The 25,640-nt window shown below is 37.6% G+C and overlaps 1 protein-coding gene across 1 annotated transcript; it reads right to left on the bottom strand.

Annotated features, from left to right (window-relative positions):
- Positions 1-14,028: 14,028 nt before the first annotated feature.
- Positions 14,029-24,535, bottom strand: trappc3 (trafficking protein particle complex subunit 3). The gene is made up of 5 exons (XM_067426105.1): positions 24,353-24,535; positions 20,418-20,515; positions 17,342-17,441; positions 14,553-14,735; positions 14,029-14,463 (listed from the first exon to the last, which is right to left on the bottom strand). Exons 1-5 carry the CDS (start codon positions 24,392-24,394, stop codon positions 14,344-14,346), a joined length of 543 nt encoding a protein of 180 aa, XP_067282206.1. The 5' UTR covers positions 24,395-24,535; the 3' UTR covers positions 14,029-14,343.
- Between the last annotated feature and the right edge of the window lie 1,105 nt (positions 24,536-25,640).

Genomic DNA, 25,640 nt, shown 5'->3' with positions numbered 1-25,640 from the left:
GTATAGGCGACAAAACTTTTGTCTTGCCAAAATTTGACCTTTTTGTCTTGATTAAATGATAAATATTTTTTCTGTGAAAATTATTTATTTCAGTGCATTAAACATCATTTGGGAGGGTTTTAGCTTTTCATATGAGCTATTTCTAACACCAATTAATTAATTAAAAGTCAGGTTAATATCAGGTATTTCTAGAAAATAGATAAGTGGCAAGACTTTTGTCAGGGACTGTATACGACAGGTGTAAAGTATAAAGAAAAATTGTCACAGTTAACATTACAGTTAACCAAGCAGATCTCACTCCCCATAGTAGGAAAAGAAGATAGTCGATGGGACCCAAGATCTGCTTGGTTATAAACATTCTTACAAATATCTCCTTTTGTGTACAGCAGAACAAAGGAATTTATACAGGTTTGGAACAACTTGAGGGTAAGAATTTTTATTTTTGGGTGAACTGTCCCTTTAAGTTCTAAGTTTTAAGGCCCCGTCCACACAGAGACGTGATTAGCTGTACAGGTCCTTCTAAAAAAATTGGCATATTGTGATAAAGTTCATTATTTTCCATAATGTAATGATAAAAATTAAACTTTCATATATTTTAGATTCATTGCACACCAACTGAAATATTTCAGGTCTTTTATTGTTTTAATACTGATGATCTAAAAAAAAAAAAAGCATATTTCATCTGACCAATAAAAGAAAAGTGTTTTTAATACAAAAAAAGTCAACCTTCAAATAATTATGTTCAGTCATGCACTCAATACTTGGTTGGGAATCCTTTCGCAGAAATGACTGCTTCAATGCGGCGTGGCATGGAGGCGATCAGCCTTTGGCACTGCTGAGGTGTTATGGAGGCCCAGGATGCTTCGATAGCGGCCTTAAGCTCATCCAGAGTGTTGGGACTTGCGTCTCTCAACTTTCTCTTCACAATAGTCCTCAGATTCTCTATGGGGTTCAGGTCAGGAGAGTTGGCAGGCCAATTGACCACAGTAATAGTCAGTAAACCATTTACCAGTGGTTTTGGCACTGTGAGCAGGTGCCAGGTCGTGCTGAAAAATGAAATCTTCATCTCCATAAAGCTTTTCAGCAGATGGAAGCATGAAGTGCTCCAAAATCTCCTGATAGCTAGCTGCATTGACCCTGCCCTTGATAAAACACAGTGGACCAACACCGGCAGCTGACATGGCACCCCAGACCATCACTGACTGTGGGTACTTGACACTGGACTTCAGGCATTTTGGCATTTCCTTTCCCCCAGTCTTCCTCCAGACTCTGGTACCTTGATTTCCGAATGACATGCAAAATTTGCTTTCATTTGAAAAGAGTACTTTGGACCACTGAGCAACAGTCCAGTGCTGCTTCTCTGTAGCCCAAAAGTGGCTTGACCTGGGAAATGCGGCACCTGTAGCCCATTTCCCGCACACGCCTGTGCACGATGGCTCTGGATGTTTCTACTCCAGACTCAGTCCACTGCTTCCGCAGGTCCCCCAAGGTCTGGAATCGGTCCTTCTCCACAATCTTCCTCAGGGTCCGGTCATCTCTTCTTGTTGTGCAGCGTTTTTTGCCACTGAGGTGCCTTGATACAGCACTCTGGGAACAGCCTATTCGTTCAGAAATTTCTTTCTGTGTCTTACCCTCTCGCTTGAGGGTGTCAATGAGGGCCTTCTGGACAGGGTCGGGTCGCCAGTCTTACCCATGATTGCGGTTTTGAGTAATGGACCAGGCTGGGAGTTTTTAAAAGCCTCAGAAATCTTTTGCAGGTGTTTAGAGTTAATTAGTTGATTCAGATGATTAGGTTAATAGCTCGTTTAGAGAACCTTTTCATGATATGCTAATTTTTTGAGATAGGAATTTTGGGTTTTCATGAGCTGTATGCCAAAATCATCAGTATTAAAAGAATAAAAGACCTGAAATATTTCAGTTGGTGTGCAATGAATCTAAAATATATGAAAGTTTAATTTGTATCATTACATTATGGAAAATAATGAACTTTATCACAATATGCTATTTTTTTTAGAAGGACCTGTATATGTATACATTTTGTACCGTATCAGTGTTTCGCCCTCACGGATCCAGCGTTTTGGAAGCATGAATCCGATATTTTCTGAAACCGGGTCCTAGAGTGGATAAATCTGAAAACAACATTCTTACGCTTTCGTGTGTGCAGCCAATCCGTATATTTTGCGAAACGGTGATGTCATCACACTACGTCCAGCACGGTGAAAGGAGTTAAGGGATACAACCATAGATATGTATATGCACACATATCTATGGATACAACTACGGGCACTGGGTATGTGCACATCAATATTGCATCATTTAATTACCATATTTGCATTATTGTAACTGTAGGTGTAGGCAAATAATGAAACATATCTGTTAAAGCTGCAGTCCGTAACTTTTTGCACTCTGCAGAACAGAACTGCATGCGTCTTGTGGAAGAACATTGCATCCGGAGCTACTTCTCTCTGTTTATGTCTATGGCGGATCACACAGGGACTGTGCTCCTCCGCAGCGGTACCTACCAGTCTGGCCTGAAATAGTCCCAATATAAATACTTATTATAAGTGTACCATAATGATTCAGGGTGAGACAAAAAAAACAGTTTGGAAAATGGATTCATGTTGAGCATTCTCATTATATAATTTTTGTAAATCTTGAACACAACTGTTTTTACGGACAACAGCTTTAAGTAGCACATTTATTTATAGTTTTTTAATGTGAGATTTTGCCTCACCTCCTACCGTGATGTACCCCTTCTAGCCACAACTCTTCTTCTCCATTTTTAGTGTATTTCTGTGGCAGAATTACAGCGCCACTCACTGGTCTGGCATGTATGCTACATCGTTTTGAGTCGTTTTCATTGCTCTCGTGTGTTCACAGATATTTCTGGAAATGAGGAGATAAAAAAATTGGGAAAGCTTTGGCTTCATGTGGATGCGGCGTCAATCCGTGTTAAAATCTGAAACAGACAGATTTAATGACCCACAACAGCACAGAATGTCTGGAGGGTTGCTTATTTATTTGTCTGCAGCATTAGATAAATGATGTGTATTTGTAAGTATAATTACATACAGTAATGAGGAATGTGTCAAAGATCTGGAACTAAATATCTAGTGGCGTTACAATACAGCTGAGAAAACATCATTTGAACATTCATTCTGTCTGAAAGCTATCAGGCAGTAAGTAGATATTAAGTAGCTATTAAGGTGATTAGGGAGCAAGTATAACTGTCGTAAATTCATTTTAAATTATTATCATTATTATTGTTAACCACCTATTATGTATGCTTTTGTGTTTTTGTTTTGTATAACTGTACAAGTGTCCGTAAACACAGAACTAGCACACTTTGCTGTTGACACACGCCTTGCTGAACTGCAGTTTGCAGAGCTGTTTCTGTCTAAGGTGTGAGAAGACTAATGAAGCCCAAGAAAACATTTCCAGAATCGTAGTATTAGGTATAAAGTGTTATAAAAACAATACCAGCTGTCAACACTTCATTATCACCAGGGTCAAAATAAGACGTTCAACCACCAATGTGAAAGGGCCTGGAGTATTCAGGCATGCCACATGCCAGGCCTAGCATGTGCTGAGGTCCACCCACAAGATGGAAGTTTTCATTTTTCCAGCTTCCTCCTATTTGCACATAACACCAACGGCTGTTTGTACACTCCACCTTTGAATAGACAGGCTCATGAGTCCAGATGTTTCCAGATCTTGCATGCAGGTTCACTTTTTTGGCCAATAATTCTTTGTTTTGTTTTTCAACCTTGGAATAAAAATTGTAGCTGGCTCTTTAAATGACAGCTTTTTAAAACAAGCAGAAGGATCTTCCAACTTGTTATATCGATTGATTGAACAAACATGGAACCCTTATTGTAAGATACCCTTACAAAAAATAAGTACACTTCACGTTCATTTTAAGTATACTTCAAGTTCAAGTATATTTTTATGTATACCTTATGTAGTAATACTAATATCAATGTCCTAGAAGAATACTTGTAAGTGTACTGTTTTAATAATACTTGGGAAACTAAAACTACATTTTAGTGTGTAAAAGTATTTTTTAAGTATACCTTAAGTGTAACAATAGTAAACTTTGAGTACACAACTAGTTTACAGCTTAAAGTTTTTAATTTGTACTGCAAGTATACTAAGTGAACTTATAGGTACACTTATACTGTAGTTTTCTAGTTGAATTAGTGAAAGGACACTTTGAGGTATACTCTCAGTAAACCACTAATTTAGTTTTATACTCGAAGGGAAGTATAAAAAGCGATTTTCTCATTGTTTCGACTTTTTTGCACCCTCAGATTCCAGATTTTCAAAAAATTGTATCTCGGTCAAATATTGTCCTATTCTGACACATCAATGGAAAGCTTATTTAATTAGTTTTTAGATGTGTAAATATCTAATACATTTTCTCAGTTTTGAACTCTCATGACTTATTTTGTGATCCCACATTTCATACTTATACTTTACAACTTTAAGTATACCAGTTCCTATTTAATTTAATTTAATTTAATAATTTAATTTAATTTAATTATTTAAATACATTTAACTGTACTTTAACTTTCTTCACTGGTGTTTTTTTTTTTTTTTTTTTTTTGCCAGCATTCTGGATAATTTCAATTTCATGGGCCCCAGAATATTATACACTCACCTATAGGATTATTAGGAACACCATACGAATACTGGGTTTGACCCCTTTCGCCTTCAGAACTGCCATAATTCTACTGAAAGCATTCTTTAGAAATGTTGTCCCATATTGATAGGATAGCATCTTGCAGTTGATGGAGATTTGTGGGATGCACATCCAGGGCATGAAGCTCCCGTTCCACCACATACCAAAGATGCTCTATTGGGTTGAGATCTGGTGACTGTGGGGGCCATTTTAGTACAGTGAACTCATTGTCATGTACAAGAAACCAATTTGAAATAATTTGAGCTTTGTGACATGATGCATTATCCTGCTGGAAGTAGCCATCAGAGGATGGGTAAATGGTGGTCATAAAGGGATGGACATGGTCAGAAACAATGCTCAGGTAGGCCGTGGCATTGAAACGATTTCCAATTGGCACCAAGGGGCCTAAAGTGTGCCAAGATAACATCTCCCACACCATTACACCTCCACCACCAGCCTGCACAGTGGTAACAAGGCATGATGGATCTAGCCTGGTCTTACCAGACTCTTGCACATTTCATTTGTACATAGAGTCTGGCCACTCTCTTGACAAGGGTTTATTTCCGCAAAGGCGGGCACTCTGTTGAGGTTTAAAACTATTGGATCTACCCCGAGCCACTCTGGATCTGCCATAACCAATTGCTAACGTTTGGTCGTGACACATGTCATGCGCGCTTCACCTGTTTCACACATGGAAATCTGACAACATAAATGTCCACTTGTTCAGGCCACCTCAGTGATAAAATCCTAGGATAAAACCTAAAACACATGCATTCGGATTGTGATTTATTCACGCTACAGTGGAGGGGAGAGTTGTCTGATCGGGAACGCAGCGCTCACGTGGTCCGTAACATCATTGTATGCTGTAAATAAAATGTCATATGCTTGGTATTATAATAAATGCTGCTATAAAGAACAGAACAATTCAAATATTTAAGTGCTTTTATTTTAATTTGTTTGAGTGGTGATGAAATCTATTGCACTTGTAAATACTTGCCAACATTTTACAAGTCTAGAAATGCATCCACATAACAGCAAAGCAACCGTATGGTGCTCTGCAGTGGTCAAAACGGATTATAAACAGTGAATTTTGAAATGATTTATTCTTGAAAACTAAGAGATGTGGATTCGGACAGCTATTACATCACCACACGACCTTGCGTTTGTCAAAAGCAGTAGGTAACTCGGCCAGGGATTTTTACATGGGTGATGAGAGACAGATGGCAATAAAATAACTGACCAGTCCCTGTAACTTAAATGATGGTAAATGATACGTAGGAGGGCAGATCCAGGCTATGATGGATCCATGTTCTCATTCTGTTTACGCCAAATTCTGACTCTACCATCTGAATGTCTCAACAGAAATCAAGACTCATCAGACTAGGCAACATTTTTCCAGTCTTCAACTGTCTAATTTTGGCGAGCTCGTGCAAATTGTAGCCTCTTTTTCCTATTTGTAGTGGAGATGGGTGGTGCCTGGTGGGGTCTTTTGCTGTTGTAGCCTATCCGCTTCAAGGTTGTGTGTGTTGTGGCTTCACAAATGCTTTGCTGCATTCCTCGGTTTTAACGAGTGGTTATTTCAGTCAAAGTTGCTCTTCTATCAGCCTATCAGCTTGAATCAGTCGGCCCATTCTCCTCTGACCTCTAGCATCAACAAGGCATTTTCACCCACAGGACAGCCACATACTGGATTTTTTTCCCTTTTCACACCATTCTTTGTAAACCCTAGAAATGGTTGTGTGTGAAAATCCCAGTAATTTAGCAGATTGTAAAGTACTCAGACCAGCCCGTCTGGCATTAACATCCATGCCACGCTCAAATTTGCTTAAATCACCTTTCTTTCCCATTCTGACATTCAGTTTAGAGTTCAGAAGATTGTCTTGACCAGGACCACACCGCTAAATGCATTGAAGCAACTGGCCTGTGATTGGTTGTTTGGATAATTGCATTAATGAGAAATTGAACAGGTGTTCCTAATAATCCTTTAGGTGAGTGTATATAGCCTATATAAAAACGCCTCTGCTTTTTATTTTATTAATTTAATTCTATCTAATCTTTTTTTATAAACACTTGAATGTTTTATGTTTAATAAAATAAAATAAAAATGTAACAAAAAGCTAAAATATTATGTTTTTGTCAAAGACTTTGTCAGAATCAGAATTCTATGTGTTAATCATATAAAGCGATTGAGTCTCTGCAGAAAATGTTTAAATTCATATGGATTAATTTTACAATCTCTTTATGAACTTTTTGAAGCATCAAAGTCTCAGTTACGTAGCTGTGTATGGAGGGACAGAAAAAAAAATTTGTGTTCTGAAGATGAACAAAAGTCTTACGATTTGGAACAGCATGAGGGTGAGTAATTAATGACAGAATTTTCATTTTGGGTGAACAAACCCTTTAAGGGTTGTGGTTGTGAGTTGCCGTCTACACATTTTTGTTTCTGCTCCCAATATGAGCAATGTAGTTGAATATTAATTTAATGGCTTGGTTCTTCAGAGACATACAGAAAGCACCATTTCTTAGCCATTTATGTGGTCGTATTGATGTCTGTGCGAGTATGTGTGCGCATGAGTGTGTGTTACATTTCAGCAAGGTGGTGAAAGGAACCCTGTTGTACTTCATAGCACAGGTACCTTTATTCAATTAAAAATAAGATTGGCCTGGGAGTCACGAGATTCAAATCTGCCCCAGACATAACACCCGGCTTTCAGATTTACACTGGAGAGATTCTGCAGAATATGCGCCCCATTGACGCCCGCCTATTGTCGTAATCTTGGACCGTCGCCGGCACTCTGTGTACCAAAGGTCAGAGCGTCTGTTCTTCAAGCTGTCATCGCCCACACAAATACGTCTCTTTGCAATTATGCACCAATAGCACACTCATATGGTTCTATTAAACAACAGCAATACTCGACGGATCTGAACTCTTAAGAATTCTTCTTGCTTTTAAGCACAGCTGAGGAACAGTTTGTTCATGGCCGGTTTATATAATCAGACGCTAATCAATGTTTCTTGGTGGCCCAAGCATTTGCTCCTGGAGGGCTTACCATACCCCCCCCCCCCCCCCCCCCCATCGTCAGACGATGCAGCGCTCCATGTCATCCTTATGTTAGGGGAAGTTTATCGCGTACATGGTAAAAGAATTAGCGACGCTTACACAAAGGGTTCATCCGCTCGTGCTACGACCCATTAAACTTAATGGGGCAAAAAATTTATTTCAATAAACACATATATAGGCTGTGTTTTTAACACAAAAATAAAGAAACAAAGATCAAACCACCATGAATCCAAACATCTCATTATATGGCAAAATTTCTATACACAACAGAACTCTCCCCTTCCAAGGAAAACATTCAAAGGGTGCATATATTTGTGTAAAGAGCGTGCCCGTGTAAAACACGGCTTCTCGTAAGAATTGTACTTCTCTTCTCAGTTGTCTGGGCACACATGGCGCGATGTGTACACAAGTTACTCTGGAACTTCTCGACTGTTTCCATAGTGACTCATTCATGTGGGTCTGCTTGAGCATTCCATCTCCTCATGACAGAAACCACTCTGGTCTCCACAGCCCATCCTCTGTTCCAGAACATTCTCTCTTTCAGATCGACTCGGGACACACAAAATCACAAGCAAATTAGAGTCGAGCCAGAGAGGAAAAACAGGCAGCTAAATGGCACTTCCTGCAATTTCGAGATTTGGGCAATTTGACTCTGTCGGGTGGTTTGTAATTGTTTTCTACATGTATAAAAATGTGTAAAATGCAGAAATGGCTCCGTCTGTTTGGAAAAGAAATAAATGAACGAAAAAGCTTTATTGTGATTCTTCAAATGAGCATGCCGAAATATGACTAGGCCTCCACCCAGACTTCCACCGCTGAGAGTATGTGCCTTTATTGCAGTGAAAGACTGGGCTGTTAAGAGGCATATAACCTCATTGGCTTTCAATATGGGTTGAAAGGGTGGGTCTGGTCCTAGACCTGGTTTATTACACAATAAAGAACTCAAAACATACTTGACTGCTCGATTGGAACAACTAGATTTGACGTAGGGGAGTATTCATGTCGAGCAGACTAGTTATGACATCACCGGTGGGCCACGTTCAGGTGATGGAGTGCTGTGTCATGCTTTGTTTGGTTTTCCAACAGAAGCCATATTAATTAAAACAGAGTCTTTGAGAAAAACACGTCAGGAGGACAATTATGTATTCACGAAATGTCATTTGTTGGAAAACTCAGTACGTAGTAATTAGTTTGGAACATGCTCGGTTTGATTTTATAGAACTGTCCAGTCCGCAATGTCAATATACAAATGAACAGCATGCATTTTCATACATTAATGCGGCTTTGTGAGGATCTGAGTGAGGTAAGTGCGTCCTGTCACTCTAACAGCAAAAATAAGTACAACTACACTAAGTACACACATTGTATCATGGTTACCTAATGTACTTTTGTTTATCTCAAGATGTTTTTCAGGTTTTTATGTGTACAACACTGTTGTGCGTAGAACTACGTCCTCATCTATAGGCTAGAAACAGTTTAAATCTAACATGATGTAGTGATATGCGACATTAAATGTTTTAATATATATATATTTAAAACTTTATAAACTGAATAGCTTTCTTTTGTAGCTTTCTTCTCAAAGAAAATATAGAAATATAGAAAAAATATAGAATTATATATATATATATATATATATATATATATATATAAATACAGTATATATATATATATATATATATATATATATATATATATATATATATATATATATATATATATATATATATATATATATATATATATATTTTTTTTTTTTTTTTTTTTTTTACAAACTCATCGCTTCAGAAGGAATGTCATATACACCTAGGATGACTTGAGGGTGAGTAAATCATGGGCTAATTTTTATTTTTGGGTGAACTAACCCTTTGAGTCACATATAAAATTGTCCTAGACATAACCTATTATACATAACTGATAACAGAAACCAATAAGAAATACCAAATATATATAAAAAAATTGTCACTGGGAATTCCGGGAATGCCTTTTGTCAATGTAAATAATATGAATGTTCTTTTTAACTTTTACAAATATTTAGTATTATTTAAAAAAATCCAGTTAGATCTATTACAGAGTTTTCCCGTTAGTTTTTTTGCTGAAGCATTTTACAGTTAAAATGACAATTTGTTTTACGGTGAATGAACATTAGCCCACTATTTTTACATTTTCTAGTTTGCAACTAATGTTTCCAAATATTTCTTAATTTTGAACAATATAATTTTTTTATTTATTTATTTTTTAAATCCTTTTAAAGCTACACTGTGATATTTTCCCCCATCTAGCGGTGAACGTTATATGACCATCCAGTGAATATTAGTTTCTGTTCCTCTTAATTCCGATTTCATTTGAACTCCTACGGTGGCCGAGACATTCGACACGGTGCCATCGAGTGTTAAAACGCGAAAGGCGAAGCTTGAATTTACGGGTATGTCTCTCTTTGGCAAATGTACTTTCAAGATGGAGGAGCAACATGGCGACCAGCATTCTAACCCCTCACCTGTATGTATTTTCAATGATATATTATAAACTTACGAGAATACTTTATTGCTTGAAAGAAGTTAATATACATTAATGAGCACATATATTTTTGAAAGAACGTGTTTTTAGCTAAGAATAAACAAAAAAAGTTACACAGTGTAGCTTTAATCATTAAAATGTCTTCCTTGAGAAGTGTATTTGCAATATTTCTTTAAAATAAATGCTACTTTTGTATTTTGTAAAATATTGCAATGACATTTGTTCATTTTTAAGTGTCCAACTTTTGTGCGTACACTGTACAAGTACACAATCGCATATGACCTTACGTAAATAATGGCATATTTCTAAAATTAAGAGATTATTATTTTAATAATCCCCAATAAATCCTTTTGAATAATTTTAAATCAATGTGATCTAATCTTATACTCCAGGGATACAAAATGAAAAGAGGACCTTTCAAGCACCATTTAAGGCATTGGCAACAGGTCAAGGTTGCTGAGTGAGACTGAGGAGTTGTGTTCTCTATTTGTCCCAGATGTGTTTGATTCAGATGAGTATATACCGGTAGTAGCAATCATGGGAAAGTTGAAGTAGCACATTTTTTATGTTATAAATATGCAAGGTAATCCTCTAAAAAGTGATTTAAGTAAGAAGATTTAAATAAGACTAATTCAATAAGATATAAACAAATGTTTGAGAACTAATAGGAACATTTTTTGACATGTGGTGTTCCTCATGGATCTAATAACATCTTTTTTTTTGACATCTGCATGAGAATTACCTCAGACAAGAGGGTTTGTTGCATTTCCATCTCGGATCCTTTGATTTACTGTCTTGTGACCTTTACTGGAAACCGTATGCATGCTGCTGTTCCTGCGAGCCAGGGAAGATCATCCATTTGTGTGTCATCTCCTTTGTGCTCCAGAAGAGCTGTGGGAGACTTGGACACCATGCAACGGGCTGTGATGGCTCTCCAGCATCGGGCCGCTTCTCCGTGCTCCAGGGCATGTTGATATTCCCACAAGGTGTGTTTTTGAAACGCACTCGGTCTTGCCCTGCTCCGTTTCCCTCCTTTGACCTTCATCGTCTTGCTGCCAATCCTTTCACCCTGGCAAGGCTTGAAAGTGGGGGATACAGTGGAAGAAAGTGAGAAGAAAAAAGACGGAAGAATGGATGAGGGGGATTCAATAATAGTGAGCCAGCAGCAGGCCATCCGCTGGATTTTATTGTTTCAGCGTGCCATTCAGCATTTGTTTCTGATATAGGGCACATGGTTGCATTTAGAGGGTTTAAATGAGATTGGTGTGTACCGTCTCGTTTCCAGCATACGTAACTTTTGCTACTTGTACTTGAACCGTCCTAATAAAATTCTTAAAGCGACAGTTCACCCCAAAATAAAAACGTCTGTCATGATTTACTGCTCAAACCTCCATGACTTTCTTCTGTGGAACACAAAAAGAGATGTTTTGAAGAATGTTTGCACTGATTTATTCCATATAATAAAAGTGGATGTAGACCAATGACTGTCAAGCCAAAGGGGCATAAATGCATCATAAAAGTAGCTCATACAAATAATGCACTATATTTCAAGTCTTCTAACCACAAAACAACAAAATTTAAACTGTTATTTAGTGAAATAATCTCTTCTTCCCAGCCTTGGTCACCATTCACTTTTATTGTAAGCAAGAAAAGCAGCTTAGACATTCTGCTAGATATCTATTTTTTTATCCTATGGAGGAAAAAAAAGTAATATAGGTTTTAAAACACATGAAATTGAACAAACTACAAAAAGTGACATTTCTGAGTGAGCTATTCTATGAAATGAAAATTCACCCTCACTTTCTACATACGTTATAAATCTTATTGTGCACAATCTGTGCATTTCTTCCATTTCTTGAAAATGTTTTGACCTCGTAACGTTTAACCAAACGTGCCCTTGCAAGCTGAAGTTCATCTGCCTCAGCTTATAAGTGCAACGCCCACATCTCAAAACCTAACAATCAATGCATAGAACATAGAGGTTTTAACTACATTTTTTCAATGTTACTATACCACTACTTCCCCTTTTGTCGCTACATTAAAAATATAGGCAAGTAACGAAAGCCTGAGGCAGACCTTAAACAAATTGCATATGATTGGATGAAAGAACAAGCTTTCATTCTTTCGTTTGTTGCCGTTGCCCTGCCTTTAGACATGGGGGGAAAGAAGAAATAAAAATAGATTTAAAAAAAAAAAAAAAAAATCAATCCCTTATGGTGGAAAAGAGCTTCTTGGAATTTTTGTTGTGCCTTCTCCAGTGTCGGCCTGGTATGGTGAAGAGGAGGTCATCTCGTTGTCTGGAGACCATCCTTCTCAGGCTGAGATTCATATTGTTTAAAGATGACCGTGATGGTTAATAAATACTGACACATCACTTTGTTTCGGATGCGTGGCCAAGGAGACATCCTGCATTGTTAAGAAGGGAGAAAGAAGGGGCTAGAGAAATTCCTGAGAGCATATGGAAGAGTGATACAAGTTTTCACGCAGTACACAATACCAGCTGTATATCCCCATGATACAGGGCCCGAAAACTGCCAAATGATTTAAATCGAATGTCTGAGCGAAACCATTTCCTTTTCACTCGCTTTCCAATATACACAATATACACAAAATACATACATTGTATGCATTATCTAGCGAGAGTGGATGAGGGATTCAGCCTCACAGGGCTCTGCATACGTTTCCCACTGTTTTTCTTGTAAATGTCCCTGAATCAAAAACGAGTGGATAAAGAATTTATTCACAAAATAATTTCCCAGCCCCAGAGATTCAAAAACAAGCAGTTGGTGGACCCCGTGAGCCATCAAATAACGGATTGAAGAGAAACACTGAAAAATCCATGAGAATGGAAAGAGGAAAAAAAAGGTCACACACCACAATGCTCACAGCTACCTCTAGTGGCTTGATCTAATAAAAGAATAAAGAATACACTAACACAATGAACACATTATTCGATACATCAATGTGAATAAAAGGACTACAATTTATAAATCCATATCCATATGCTAGCCGATGGGAAGTAAGAAGTAATAGTAAACTTCTTTCCATTTGTGATCGATGAGGTGTGGAATTCTGGAAAAAGAAGCCCGGATCATGACGTAAGGTGATTAACAGGTGTCAGGAACGGACTTTGAGCTGCACTGGAAAAACGAATGCCTCGAGGCGGACAACCTTCCCCTTCTCACCAGTCCGCACGGCCGTGAACCCCTCGGCTACACCATTAAAACGCACTGGCTCCCAAAAAAGTCCTGTCCTGCACACGCACCAGTGAACCTCCAGGCCCTGATTGCTTCCACGTTGCTTGAGTAAACATCTGAGACGAATTAGGCCCTTGTTATTGTTGTTTAACTCTAACCACATCGTGCTGCTGCGTTGGAGGAATAACAGTCCCACAATGCAAGCGCCGGTACACGACAAGTCGAGGACGGCGATGGGGGCCACCATGACACTTCATTACATACGTGTGGAGGGACCTGCCACAGGCTCAGCACACACAGGTCCCATTATCTACATACCTAGACCCCTACCAGACTCCCCTTAACACCATTGGACCTTTCTATAAAACATGCGTCTCCCAAGACTACGGCTCTGTTCTTGTCGAACATGGGGCCCTTTCTTCAAAATGTTGGTTTTAGATTAGCCATCTAAAGTTGTTTTCAACATGAAAAACAGCAGTGTGATATGGGTTGCACAAATGTGTTTTATTACAACTTTTGCCTATTACAACAGGCCTATTGAGTAGAAGAATGAAAAATGAGTGACTGAGCCATGGTTGTTCATAGTAAAGGATTTATTCAATCTGATTATTATACATAGCTAAATAAATTAAACTTTCTGTGCCTTATTTCCGAGTTAAATGCAATAAGAAGAACAAAGAATACAAGACACAAATACAAAAAGAGACTTGATGAAGTACTGTCCTGAAATAATAAAAAAAACGTGGACCAGGTGGAAAGAACATGCCATCCTTGTTGACACATCGAGAGAATCTTCTCGACGGCCAACTCTCATCGTCTTCCCTTGACCAGAAGTTTTTGGTTCCCAACACAAAAAAGTCTCTTGAGTCAAAGGTTAGTGTCTCTCAGGCTCATTCATCCCCAGCTGGCATGTTCTCCTCGATCCTTTTAATGAACTTCATGCGAATTTCTGTCACATTGTCACCTCTTAGCGTGTCTTGAGCAAATCGCACATCCACCGCCATTTGAACCTGCGGGAGTAGAAAAACGTCCGCAGTGTGAATGGCAATTGAGGGCTATCGGAATACATCAATTCATCTCTCGCAAAGATGCTCCTCACCATTTCAAGAGCTCCTCTCAGCACTCCACAGAGCAGGCTGGAGTAGACCAGATTATTGTGGTTGTCAGGAAGCTCTACAAAGTCCACCAGTGGGTTGCTTTCGAGGATAAGTGAGAACTCATCTCCAGCCGGACTCCAGTTGGTCACGCTGGGGGTGATACCCAAGTACATCTTGAAGGCTACCTGTTAATGTGAAGACAAAAAAGTCCTTCAGGCTTCATGTTAACTCGCTTGCCTACATCCATGATGTCAAGGCCATATTTAAGTGATTTTGCAGAGCTGCCACATTCTTTTTAGGTGCTGTATTCACACTCTGAATTAACTTGAGGGGATTTTGCACAACTGCACAGTATGGGTTTAAGGAGACGGGTTTAACCCTTTGAATGTAATTAAATGGAAGAAAATGTCAGGGCAGACCATAAGACCCAGAATTTTGCTCATTTTACATCAAAGTAACAGTGTATCCCTTAAAGCAGATTTTTTTTTAGGACATTAAATACATTTAAAAAAAAATATGCTGTAATTCCCTATTGTAGATAATTAATACTTTAAAATGAATTTCAAAATGTACTCTTGTTACTTGGAACCTGGAAACAAACCAAAACATTTTAATATTATTATATGGTTGAATAATATATACTAGGGATGTATACACTACGTCCTTTCGTTCATATAGGTAACACGACATCAACTAATAACAAACTGTACTTCAACAGCACTTATTAATCATTGATAATGTTTCAACATTTTATTTAAACATTATTAAAAGTTGTATTTGTTAACATTAGTTAATGCACTGTCAACTAACATGAACAAACGATGAACAGCTGGATTTTTATTAACTAAATGTTAACAAACATTAACAGATACAGTAACAATTGTATTGCTCGTGGCTAGTTAATGTTAGTTAATACATTAATTGAATTTAACAAATAAAACCTTATTGTAAAGTGTTTATTTATCTGTATCTGACATTTAATTGGACATTAAAGTTTATTTTTTATATTTACACCTTTGTCATCAAATCTTAAAATGTATAAATAAAGCATAACGTAAAAATATTCATTTTATACTGTACATTATAATGTGATGCATTAAATCACTTGGAGCCAGTGCTGTTTTTGTGAACTATTAAAAAACATCTTCGGTAATTTAAATATAGTTGAATCTAAAAATTAAATATTACATTTAAAAAATTGAATCCAAAATGTTGCCTTGGAAACAATCATAAATAAGTAAGGTTAACATGAAGTACTAAAATTCCTAAAACAAAACAAAAAATTAAATCTATATATAAATATTAAAAAGAAATACATTTTTAATAAACTTAAATTTAAATTAAAACGGATAGTATAAAAATAAAAGTTAATGCAAAATAGTATTATCTAATAGTAGATAAAATAATACGAAATGCTTGGAGCAGGTTATATGACTCATTAACAGTTCATAATGGATTGTGAATTCACCGCGGTAACTGTTGTTTACATAACCCCAAAATGCCAGTTTATTTTCACTTCATGTTATTTTGTATATTTTTTAATTAGTGTGGTGGCTATTTTATTGTATTAACAAAAACTGCTATTTAATAGCTTACATTTATAGGCCTATTTATTCATCAGTATCAGTCATATTCATATAATGTATGTGTTTGTCAAGTTAAGTGGGATGTGTGAGTGTTATTAATTTGTATAAAATGAATTAACTTTTGTTTACATTATGGTAAATGCTAAAATTTGTAATTATTTATGACTAGTCTCCAGTGCAGACATTTATTCATTTGAGTTTACTCAGGTATGCTAACTGCTCTAAAGAAAATGTGAAGCCAATGTATAAAGTTAAATTATTGCTGTTGTTATTATTAAGTTAAAAGTTAATCTAGTGTTATTATTGCCATGAACCCTGCCTCCACAGCAAACAGAATTGAACCGAACCAAATATGGCTCCAAAACCGTGATATGTACCGAACCATGGTACTGGTGTATCCTTACACCCCTATTCAACACCTAAGGAAAAAAACAGTAAAGTCATAATAAAATAGCTCCGATTCTAAATTCTGTTAGGATGACCCCCATTTGAAGCTACAACAGCCAAAATACACACACACACACACACACACCTGTCAGCGCACATCATTTAAATTCTATTAATTCTCTCAGTTGCGCCGTTGCTCGACAACTGTAAACAATTAGACTAAACGCTTCACATTATATCCCTCATTAAATTAATTTTAAGACCCATTGTTTCAGGATTCAGATCAGGGATTCTGGATTAGCATTTGACAACGTGGCACATGTAGAGAGGAAAGTGAGGAGAAAGACAGAGAAAAAAGAAGAAAGGAGAACAGACAGAGACCAAGCAAGCATGTATAGGTGATGGACAGCGGGAAGAACGCTCTGTCAATCCTGTCAGTGTGAACCCTATACACTTTGGGTGAGGTGCAGCGTTTCGTAAAAAAGCAGTCTGTGGCTCTCCCAGACCAAAGAAAACAAGCCGAGAGGAACATGAGTGTCTCGGTTCACTCTAACACCGCACAAACGGCTCGCCAGTTGGCTTTGCGGTAGCATAGCGTGGATGTTTCTCAAGCTGTGTGACTCTGAAAAATTAAAAACGGTAGAAAGATGTGATGAAAGCTAAGAAAGTATGTGGGCTACTGCAGGTTGAAGTTCAAATTCCAGTCACTTGCTTGCGCATTAACATGCTTGCTTGCTTTTTGATTCTCTCTCCCTCTCTCGCCAGGCCTAAGGGAGGGCTCAGCATGCGCTCCGATTGGTTCAAAGTACTCACGTTACCTTTGCAATGACATCGGCCGTTTCTCGGAAATCGTGACACCTCCCCACGCTGGACCGAGCCAAGAAGTCCTCGATCAGACGCACTCCAATGTTGTATCCCCTTGAAAGGATGGAAGAGAAGGGAAGCTGTGAAAAGTGTCATTGTCAGAGTAACTTTGCTTTCATAGTCTCTTTTTACTTTGAAGGTTTTAGTAAAGACCTTCAGGTCCAAGGACTCGGAAAAAAAAAGATGCAAAATTGTTTGGCCAGAGAGAAAGTCAAATCTTTCTCTAGCTTGTATCATATTGGATGCTTTAAAGAAGTAGGAGGAAAAAAGATTCTATTACAGACGTGTTGCCAAACCCAATATCAGTGGGACTACTGGATTAGTTCAAGGCACGGTTTAAATGAAAAGACCGCTCGGCCAAAGAATACACACTGCCCACTGATTCTCTAAATCACAACAGTTGGACTCCAAGCATCTCAGGGCTTTCCACGCATCCTCGTTGCATTTTCCACAATCTTTAAAACTGTGCTTCTCGACTGGTTTTGATTCAGGTCTTAGATTTGACATTGGACAACATTATACCACAACTGTTCATCAAATGAAAGTAACAAAATGTACTTAATCAAACATAAAAACTGATTAATACAAGTAACTGTACAGGCCTTACAACATGCAAAATTATTAACAGAAACAAAAACAAAACATTGAGCATAATATTGTATTAGGCATGCTGAATATGAGAAAATGCACAGCCAGTAAGTAAGAACATTTGTATTTATATAGCACTTTTACCGGTTACAAAAAATATGAATGTGTATGCTTCAATACAATAAGTGCATGTCAATACTGAATGGTATCAGCGCAATTAACAAAAGAGCCAACACTGACATTGAAAAACACATTGTGGTCTAGGTCATATTTTCTTTAACATTGAGTAGTTTGGTTCATGCTCTTTTTTTTTGAGGATGAGAGGTGGTCATTCAAACTGTTTAGGTTGGAATCTGCCTAATTTGACTAGCTTCTAGATTACTTAGTATCAAAATGCTGTAGATTTTGATTGAATATAGGAAGCATTTCCTTTTTATAAGTTGATAAAACCATTTATAAGCCTGACATCAGATTCTAGTCAGAATATGAGTCTGATACTGCTCCATTGGGCTGCGATTAAGAGGCATATTTCAACCGAACCATTATCTATATAATGACCAGTGGTGTAAATAATCTTTGCTGTTGTTGTAAAAAGAATTGAAGGATACACGGAGTACTTACCAACATGATCATAATTTTTTGAGAGAAACAGTAAAGGTGAATGTATAAAATAACAAGTTCTCCGTTTAGGATTAGAACAAATTCAACCCAAGTGCTCTTTGGTGACGTGGATGATTACGTTACTGTTCATCAGTTGTCAATCATTGTATTTAAGGACGTGTATGAAAGATTGTGGCCAAAACTAGTACTGCAATCACTTTCAAATGACCGGAGAGAGGTGTATTCTTTCTCCCCCTCCCCCGATATATATATATATATTTATATATATATATTAGGGCTGAACGATATATTGTTATCGTATCTATATCTATATATGAACTTTCAAGATATTACTATCGAAAAAAGCAACGATATAGACGATATAGATTTTCCCTCTTCGGCAGGGAACTCTGGCAGTCACAACAAACCAACAATCAGTTTTACAAGTGCCCTTGAATGCATTGCTAAAGCCAGCGCACACATGCTACCAGGGACATTGGCACTATATTCTGGGAGGGGGGCGGCGTTTCCATGGTGATGCGTCATTGCTTGTCATGTGACACACTGCAGCAGCAACAGCGCTGAATGAATGATGATCAGCTTTTATGTAATTTTTCCTTTTTTTTCTCAGAATATTCACAAACGTGTTAGCTACGGCATGAAATATCTGATATTCCGATGGTCAAATACATGCAAGTGGAAGTATATTGTTGTTTAAACACCTTGATAACGATCGCGCTAGTTGAGCTGTATGCGCAACGGGCGCCGCCTTGTTAGTTTGTGCCGCAGACGCAGTTCAGAGAATCGGATCCGTGGGTTTACAACCTCTATGATTACAACATGTGAATTCATCCACTTCTCCCAAAATACTTAAAAGTAAGTTGCTGGTGAACTGGGAATAGAATAGAGTAAACATTGAAGTTACTTACACAATGTGTGTATCTGATATGAATAAAACGTGTCGAATTATAATGGAAAGGATTATTATTACCTCTTCCATAGACATCAGTGTGTATTTTACAAACTCTGAATGTATTGTTTTTTTAGTACTTATTTGAGAAATGCTTGGTTTTCAGCGAACACGCAGTCATATCGTATTGTATCGATATCGAGATATCTGGCATGAAAATCGAGATATGAAATTTTGTTCCATATCGGTCAGTCCTAATATATATATCATTTTAAATTATATTTAATTTTGTTGTACTTTTGATAAAATAAATGCAGCATAACCATTAAGCATAAGTTACTTCATCCAAAAACAATGAAAAAACATCAACTTTTGAATGGTTGTGTATGCATTTTAATATGTCTATGGATTTTCTTTGCTGCTCAACCCAGCAACTTAGAGAACCACTTCACTACAACATGAAATGTAAACTTTGTAATACACACATACACACACACCAGGGTGTAACCTACAGCTGCACGATTCATTTAGAAGGGTGGGGAGAGAGACCGTTCTCTAAAAACCTAGAGTGGCACATTTTATACTCTCAATACCACCCAACCAAACTTCAGCAGGCTGGATGATACGGTGGGAAGGGGCAAATCACCACACCTAATACACTAACAGCCTACACCCAGCACAAACATTTATCATACAGCATCCACACTAGGCCTGCTTGTACATGGTGAATAGTGGAAAACCGACTGTACAAATGTAAATTAAATAGAGACTAGTTACAGCATCGGAAAATCTAACCATATTCTTTACACTTTCATTGAATATTTAAACAAAAAACTTGCTGTTTATAAGAAAATATTCATGTCATTTGTAAATGGGGCATACAGTGTGAGCATATTGGATGGATAGGTGGAGAAGGGAAAAGGCAGACTCACATTTTATCCAGTTGTTTGTTGACCTCCTCATCATTTTCATAGTCTTTACACAGCTGAGTGACGAGGGCTCCATAAGTGAGAGTGAATAATTCTGAATTCTGTTCAAGAGAAAGACCAACACAAAATTATCCACCACCTTATTTACTCAAAATTTAGTGTGATTACCTGAGAAAAAAGGGCAATGAACGCTAATTAGGGCTGTCAACCTTTTAAATCACGATTAATCACGATTACCAGGAGTTAACTCGTGATTAATCACATTTTTATCAGTTATAAATGTACTTTAAATTAATTATTTTTTTAAGTTTTTAATACTATGGACAAATATGCATGCTTTATGCAAATGCACGTTTATTATTAGTGAAACCGTACTCAGAGCATGAAGAATAGACATGTACCAAAGGTCATAGATATTTTTCAAAGAACTTCTTTCAGAATAAGCAGTGATTTCTCTCATTTCAAGAATATAAATAAAGGGAGCATTTACACAGGCAGTTTAGTTCAGAACGGGGCACGGTTCGCATGACAAATTGGTCATGTGAAAGCTGTCATGCGCACCAGGGTACCAAACCCAAGACCGAATCCTGGAGGAAGTGCTCTGAGTTCGGTTGCACTTGAATTGTGCTGCAAAAGTTTGAGAAACACAGATCAGGAACGTGCTTGTTCAGAAAAGAAACCTGTGATTAAAATGATTTAAAACCTAAAATGATTTAGGCCTACCTAAGAGGAAGAGATGCTGTTTCATGCATACTGAGCTTTTTACACCTTTAAAGACTTGGATTCCCATCCTAAACATGGAAAAAGTTTCAAAAACTAATGTTGGACGTTTGATGGAGTATTTCTGTGTCAAAAATACTCGTTCCGGTTTCTCAAAAGTTTCGGAGAGTTTTTTTCGAGTATAGCTTGGCTTGACGTCGATAGAGCGGAAGGTCCTTGTATGGGCCGTACGGGCTCTTCTCCCGGACAGGTGTGCAAAAGTGGATCTCCACGGTCTCTGTTGTCAGGACTTCACGAAATCAACCGTTAACTTACTAAAGAAGTGTGCTTTGGAAACAAGCGGTGAGTAAAACTGCTTCAAATGTCTGTTGTTGGCTATCGTCGCGCAAGTAAACATCAGTAAACAACACGATCCTGTATAACGTGAGTTAATTTATCAATGGAGCATGCAATCTATGGTGTGTGTTTAAATACATTTGTTTAGCTGACCAATATAGGTGTCAGTTTGTTTATTGTAAAACCACCCAAACATAAACCTAGCGTTTTCACAAAGCGTGCTTCGTCATTCAAATGCGCTAACGGTTAACGTTACTCCATTGTTGTTCTGTGTATAATGTTACACTAGTCTGACGTGCAAAACCGTTTTGCTTGCTACTGCTAAGGTTTAGTTGCATACAATAGTCCATAAACCGTATCATGTCCTCATAAACTGCGAGTAAACACACACAAATGTTGACAGGCCACTAAATACAGTACATACCACAGAGACGGACGTCCTGCTGTTGTTGCTTCTCCTGTTCAATTTATTTCAGCCTCTGGATCTGATTCTGGATCATATATGTATTAGTTGAATCTGATAGCCATGGTTTATTTAAGGTAACGTTTTCATCTCCACGCTTGAGGATGTCAGCTTTCAGAAGCTCTTGTGCAGTAGCTCCACGCGCTCGTCATTCTTTAGCTCCGCCCACACGATACTCCTCCAGGCGCTCGTTTTTTTCCGGAAAGACTCGGTACAGCCTATATTTCTTTTATAAATATAATAAAACTAAAGACTTTTCGGAGATATGAAGGATGCAATACTACTCTATAGGTACTCAAGATTGACATGAGATTGACTGAAACTGAGTGTTTCACCCCCCCTTTAATAAGGAGCCAAAGCAGTGCTGACAGAAACGTTCTAATATGTTTATACTTCCTGGTTCTAGCTGCTGAATTTCAGACCAGCTGGAGTTTATTTATTAAGCATGCAGGGCAACCACCTAGCCTGTTTCAGACTCTCGTACATTTTATTTAAAGAGTCTGGCCATTCTCCATTGACATGCGTTAAATTCCTTGAAGGTACCACTCTGGATCTGCCATAACCAATTGCTGATGTTTGGTCGTGATGTAGGTCATCTCAAACTAGCGTACGACATCAACGCCTTCGTTTTCAGCCACTCCCTCTTTTCGCAGATTGGACCACTTTAAAACTGACCAGAGAAAACCAGAGAATATACCGCAATCCCAGACAGAGTACTGAAGGAAAATGAAAATTGAGCGGAAGTACATAAGAGGGCACAGCAAGGCTAGGCCACCATCCAGTAGCACATTACAATAATCTAGCCCTGAATTCATGAACGCATTACCTATCTGTTCCGCATTTGTCATTGAAAGCATATTACGTCGTGATTTAGATATTTTTTAAGATGGAAGAATGCGGTTTTACAGATGCAAAACGGAAAAGAAAGCCACGTCTGTCATGTAGGCTACATAAAATTAGAACATTATAATTGTGTGCATGGGACATGGACTGTTTTTTTAATCAGGCTCTTAAAAATGTAATAAACATTTGGATTTAAATGTATCCACCAATATATCGGCTATCAAATTTCAATATCAATATATTGATATCAATATCAATAAAGAATTATCAGTATCAGCCAAAATGTTTATATCAGTGCATCACTAATACTTATCTAAAACTGGATCAACAATTTAAATGCAAAACATAGGTCCAAGCTTTTCATTTCTTCAGAAATTAAATCAGGGTTAGAAAATGAGTACTTATTTTGAACCATGCCTTTATTTACCATACAAAGATTGTACATTTCCAACCAGCCTTTTATTTTTATGCACTTGATATTTGGTGATTGTTAATTTTATACCAAGTTTGTGTTTACATCAGCTGCAATCAATCAAATAATCAATTGAATACAATTTATGTAACTAAAACAAAAATTATTACAACTTTTTTACTACAAATTATATTATGTGCTAACTATTTGAGTTAAAGCAGAATATAATATTTGTAATAGCCCCCTTGTGCTTTAATGACAGAAGACGGCTTAATGAACTTCACAAGTTTGTGGTAAACCTGATGATCGTGTTCTGATGCATAATTTGACAAGATCCACGAAGAGCATCTTGTGCTACAGTAATAGGACTTCACATTGTTATGATTTTGCCTGTGTGTTTAGTACTCTGCTCAACAGATAATGCAGTATCCTATCAATGATATCAACATTTAAACATCTAATTTTATAACATTTCTTTACATTATTCAAAATCTCAGGCTTTTAATAATGATTTTAGACTTCTGAACCGCACTATATAAGTCGTATAACAAAGAATTCTCCAGCGGGCCATCATCATGGGAAATATTCAGGACTGAATGAAATAGCGCACACAGAGCGCCCTCTCATGGCACAACATAGAGTTGTTAAACACATGTAAATGTAAACATGTAAGTTAACCCAAATATTACAAATCTAAAAACGCCTACATTACCGAGCTGGATAAATCAATATTAATTTATCTGCGTTCACTACTTTACTGTTTAATCCGTAATAAGAGGGCAGCAATGCCAACCGCCTTGTGCAATACAATTTGTGCTGAAACAAATCATATGACAAACATTGCATTATGCAATGAAAGCATATCAATCTATCATTTGACTAACTTACTTGAAAAATTACCTTCGTAAGATTTTTAATTCATAAACTAGTAATGTCCATGACTAATAGAAAGACTAAACGAGTGTCTACAGGGATAAAATAGCTAATGCACGCCTAACAAGTACACAATAGTGCATATATATTATACAATATACAATAGTGCGACATATATCTCTGCCTCCTATATAGCATGTTATTTATCCGCTGATGATGACAATAATAATAGCATGTTAGCTAGCAGCCCTGCGTTTGCCTGAGATCTGCGGAAACACAAAACACACTCACCATCTTCTTGCTGTCGGTGGCTCTGTTCGACTGCCTAGACATGTTGTCTAATATTACAGGTGTGTACACAGATCGCTTACAGGTTATATTTTATTAATTTGCTCAGTGCAAAGACAGTCCCGTGATTCCTGTCACTGTTATAGATGTACTTCCTGAATCGCCGCCGACACACAGGAAATGTTGCTTCGCTTTGGATTGTGGGTATTGTAGTCAAACCGTTGTTCTGACCAGTGTTACGGCCCGCTCGTGACCGCAACAAAGATGGGATCACCACAACACGGATTTATTATAAGAAATAACATTTATTTAACAATTTAGGGGTTTACAAAATGCTGACAACAATACATCTCAAAGCGAGGCAACCAGAGGCCAGACGGAGATGATGTCAACTCTCCATGATCTCTCCCATTGCATGAAACCGCGACATATATCTCTGCCTCCAATTTTGGAGTCAGGTGTCCTCCATCTCTGCGGCCACCTACAAAACAAGAAAAGACAGAACCACACAAAAACACACCCATACCCATAACACCAGTTAAAAAGTTTTTGGTTGTAGCTTCATGTAGAGCATCATGCATTCTGTTGGGGCAGGATATGCTTCACATTCAATTTGAATTCCACTACATTATAGCAGTATGGACGGATTCATGACAAGAAGTTGCTGCTTTGTGTTGTAAGTTTACTTCACTGCAATAGTGTGATGGCTTACAGAGGATCATGTTCGTATAGTCTGACAAGAAACAATCGTAAAGGACTATTATAAATCGCACAGTGTGTAGCCTACCCGGCTTAATGCTGAGCTCACATTGCAACCCCCATTAAAACATCTAAAAATCACTAGAAAATCGATATATATTTTGTTGACTTGTGTACTTCCATTATCCCAGATGCTGGGATATCATTTACATTACATTTACATTTAATCATTTAGCAGACGCTTTTATCCAAAGCGACTTACAAAAAAGGGGAGAGCAATAGAAGCAACGAAACAAACAAGGCCAACAACCTGCAAGAGCTGTAAGAAGTCTCAGTTAATTTTTTTTTTTTTTGGGGGGGACAAACAAACAAAAATTAATGGATAGTTAAGTGCTATTCTTTATTGGTCAGGTGCAATTGGAAGAGATGTGTCTTAAGATGTTTTTTTTAAAATGGCTACAGACTCGGCAGCACAAATTGAGATCGGCAGTTCATTCCACCAGGTAGGAACGGTCCAGGAAAATGTCTGTGAGAGCGATTTCATGCCTCTTTGGGATGGAACCACGAGGCGCCGCTCACTCGCAGAACGCAA

Source organism: Pseudorasbora parva, chromosome 19 (genome assembly GCF_024679245.1).
Source record: "Pseudorasbora parva isolate DD20220531a chromosome 19, ASM2467924v1, whole genome shotgun sequence".
Taxonomy (NCBI): domain Eukaryota; kingdom Metazoa; phylum Chordata; class Actinopteri; order Cypriniformes; family Gobionidae; genus Pseudorasbora; species Pseudorasbora parva.
Note: the sequence above shows the minus strand (reverse complement) of the source record. Positions and strands in the feature narration are given on the sequence as shown.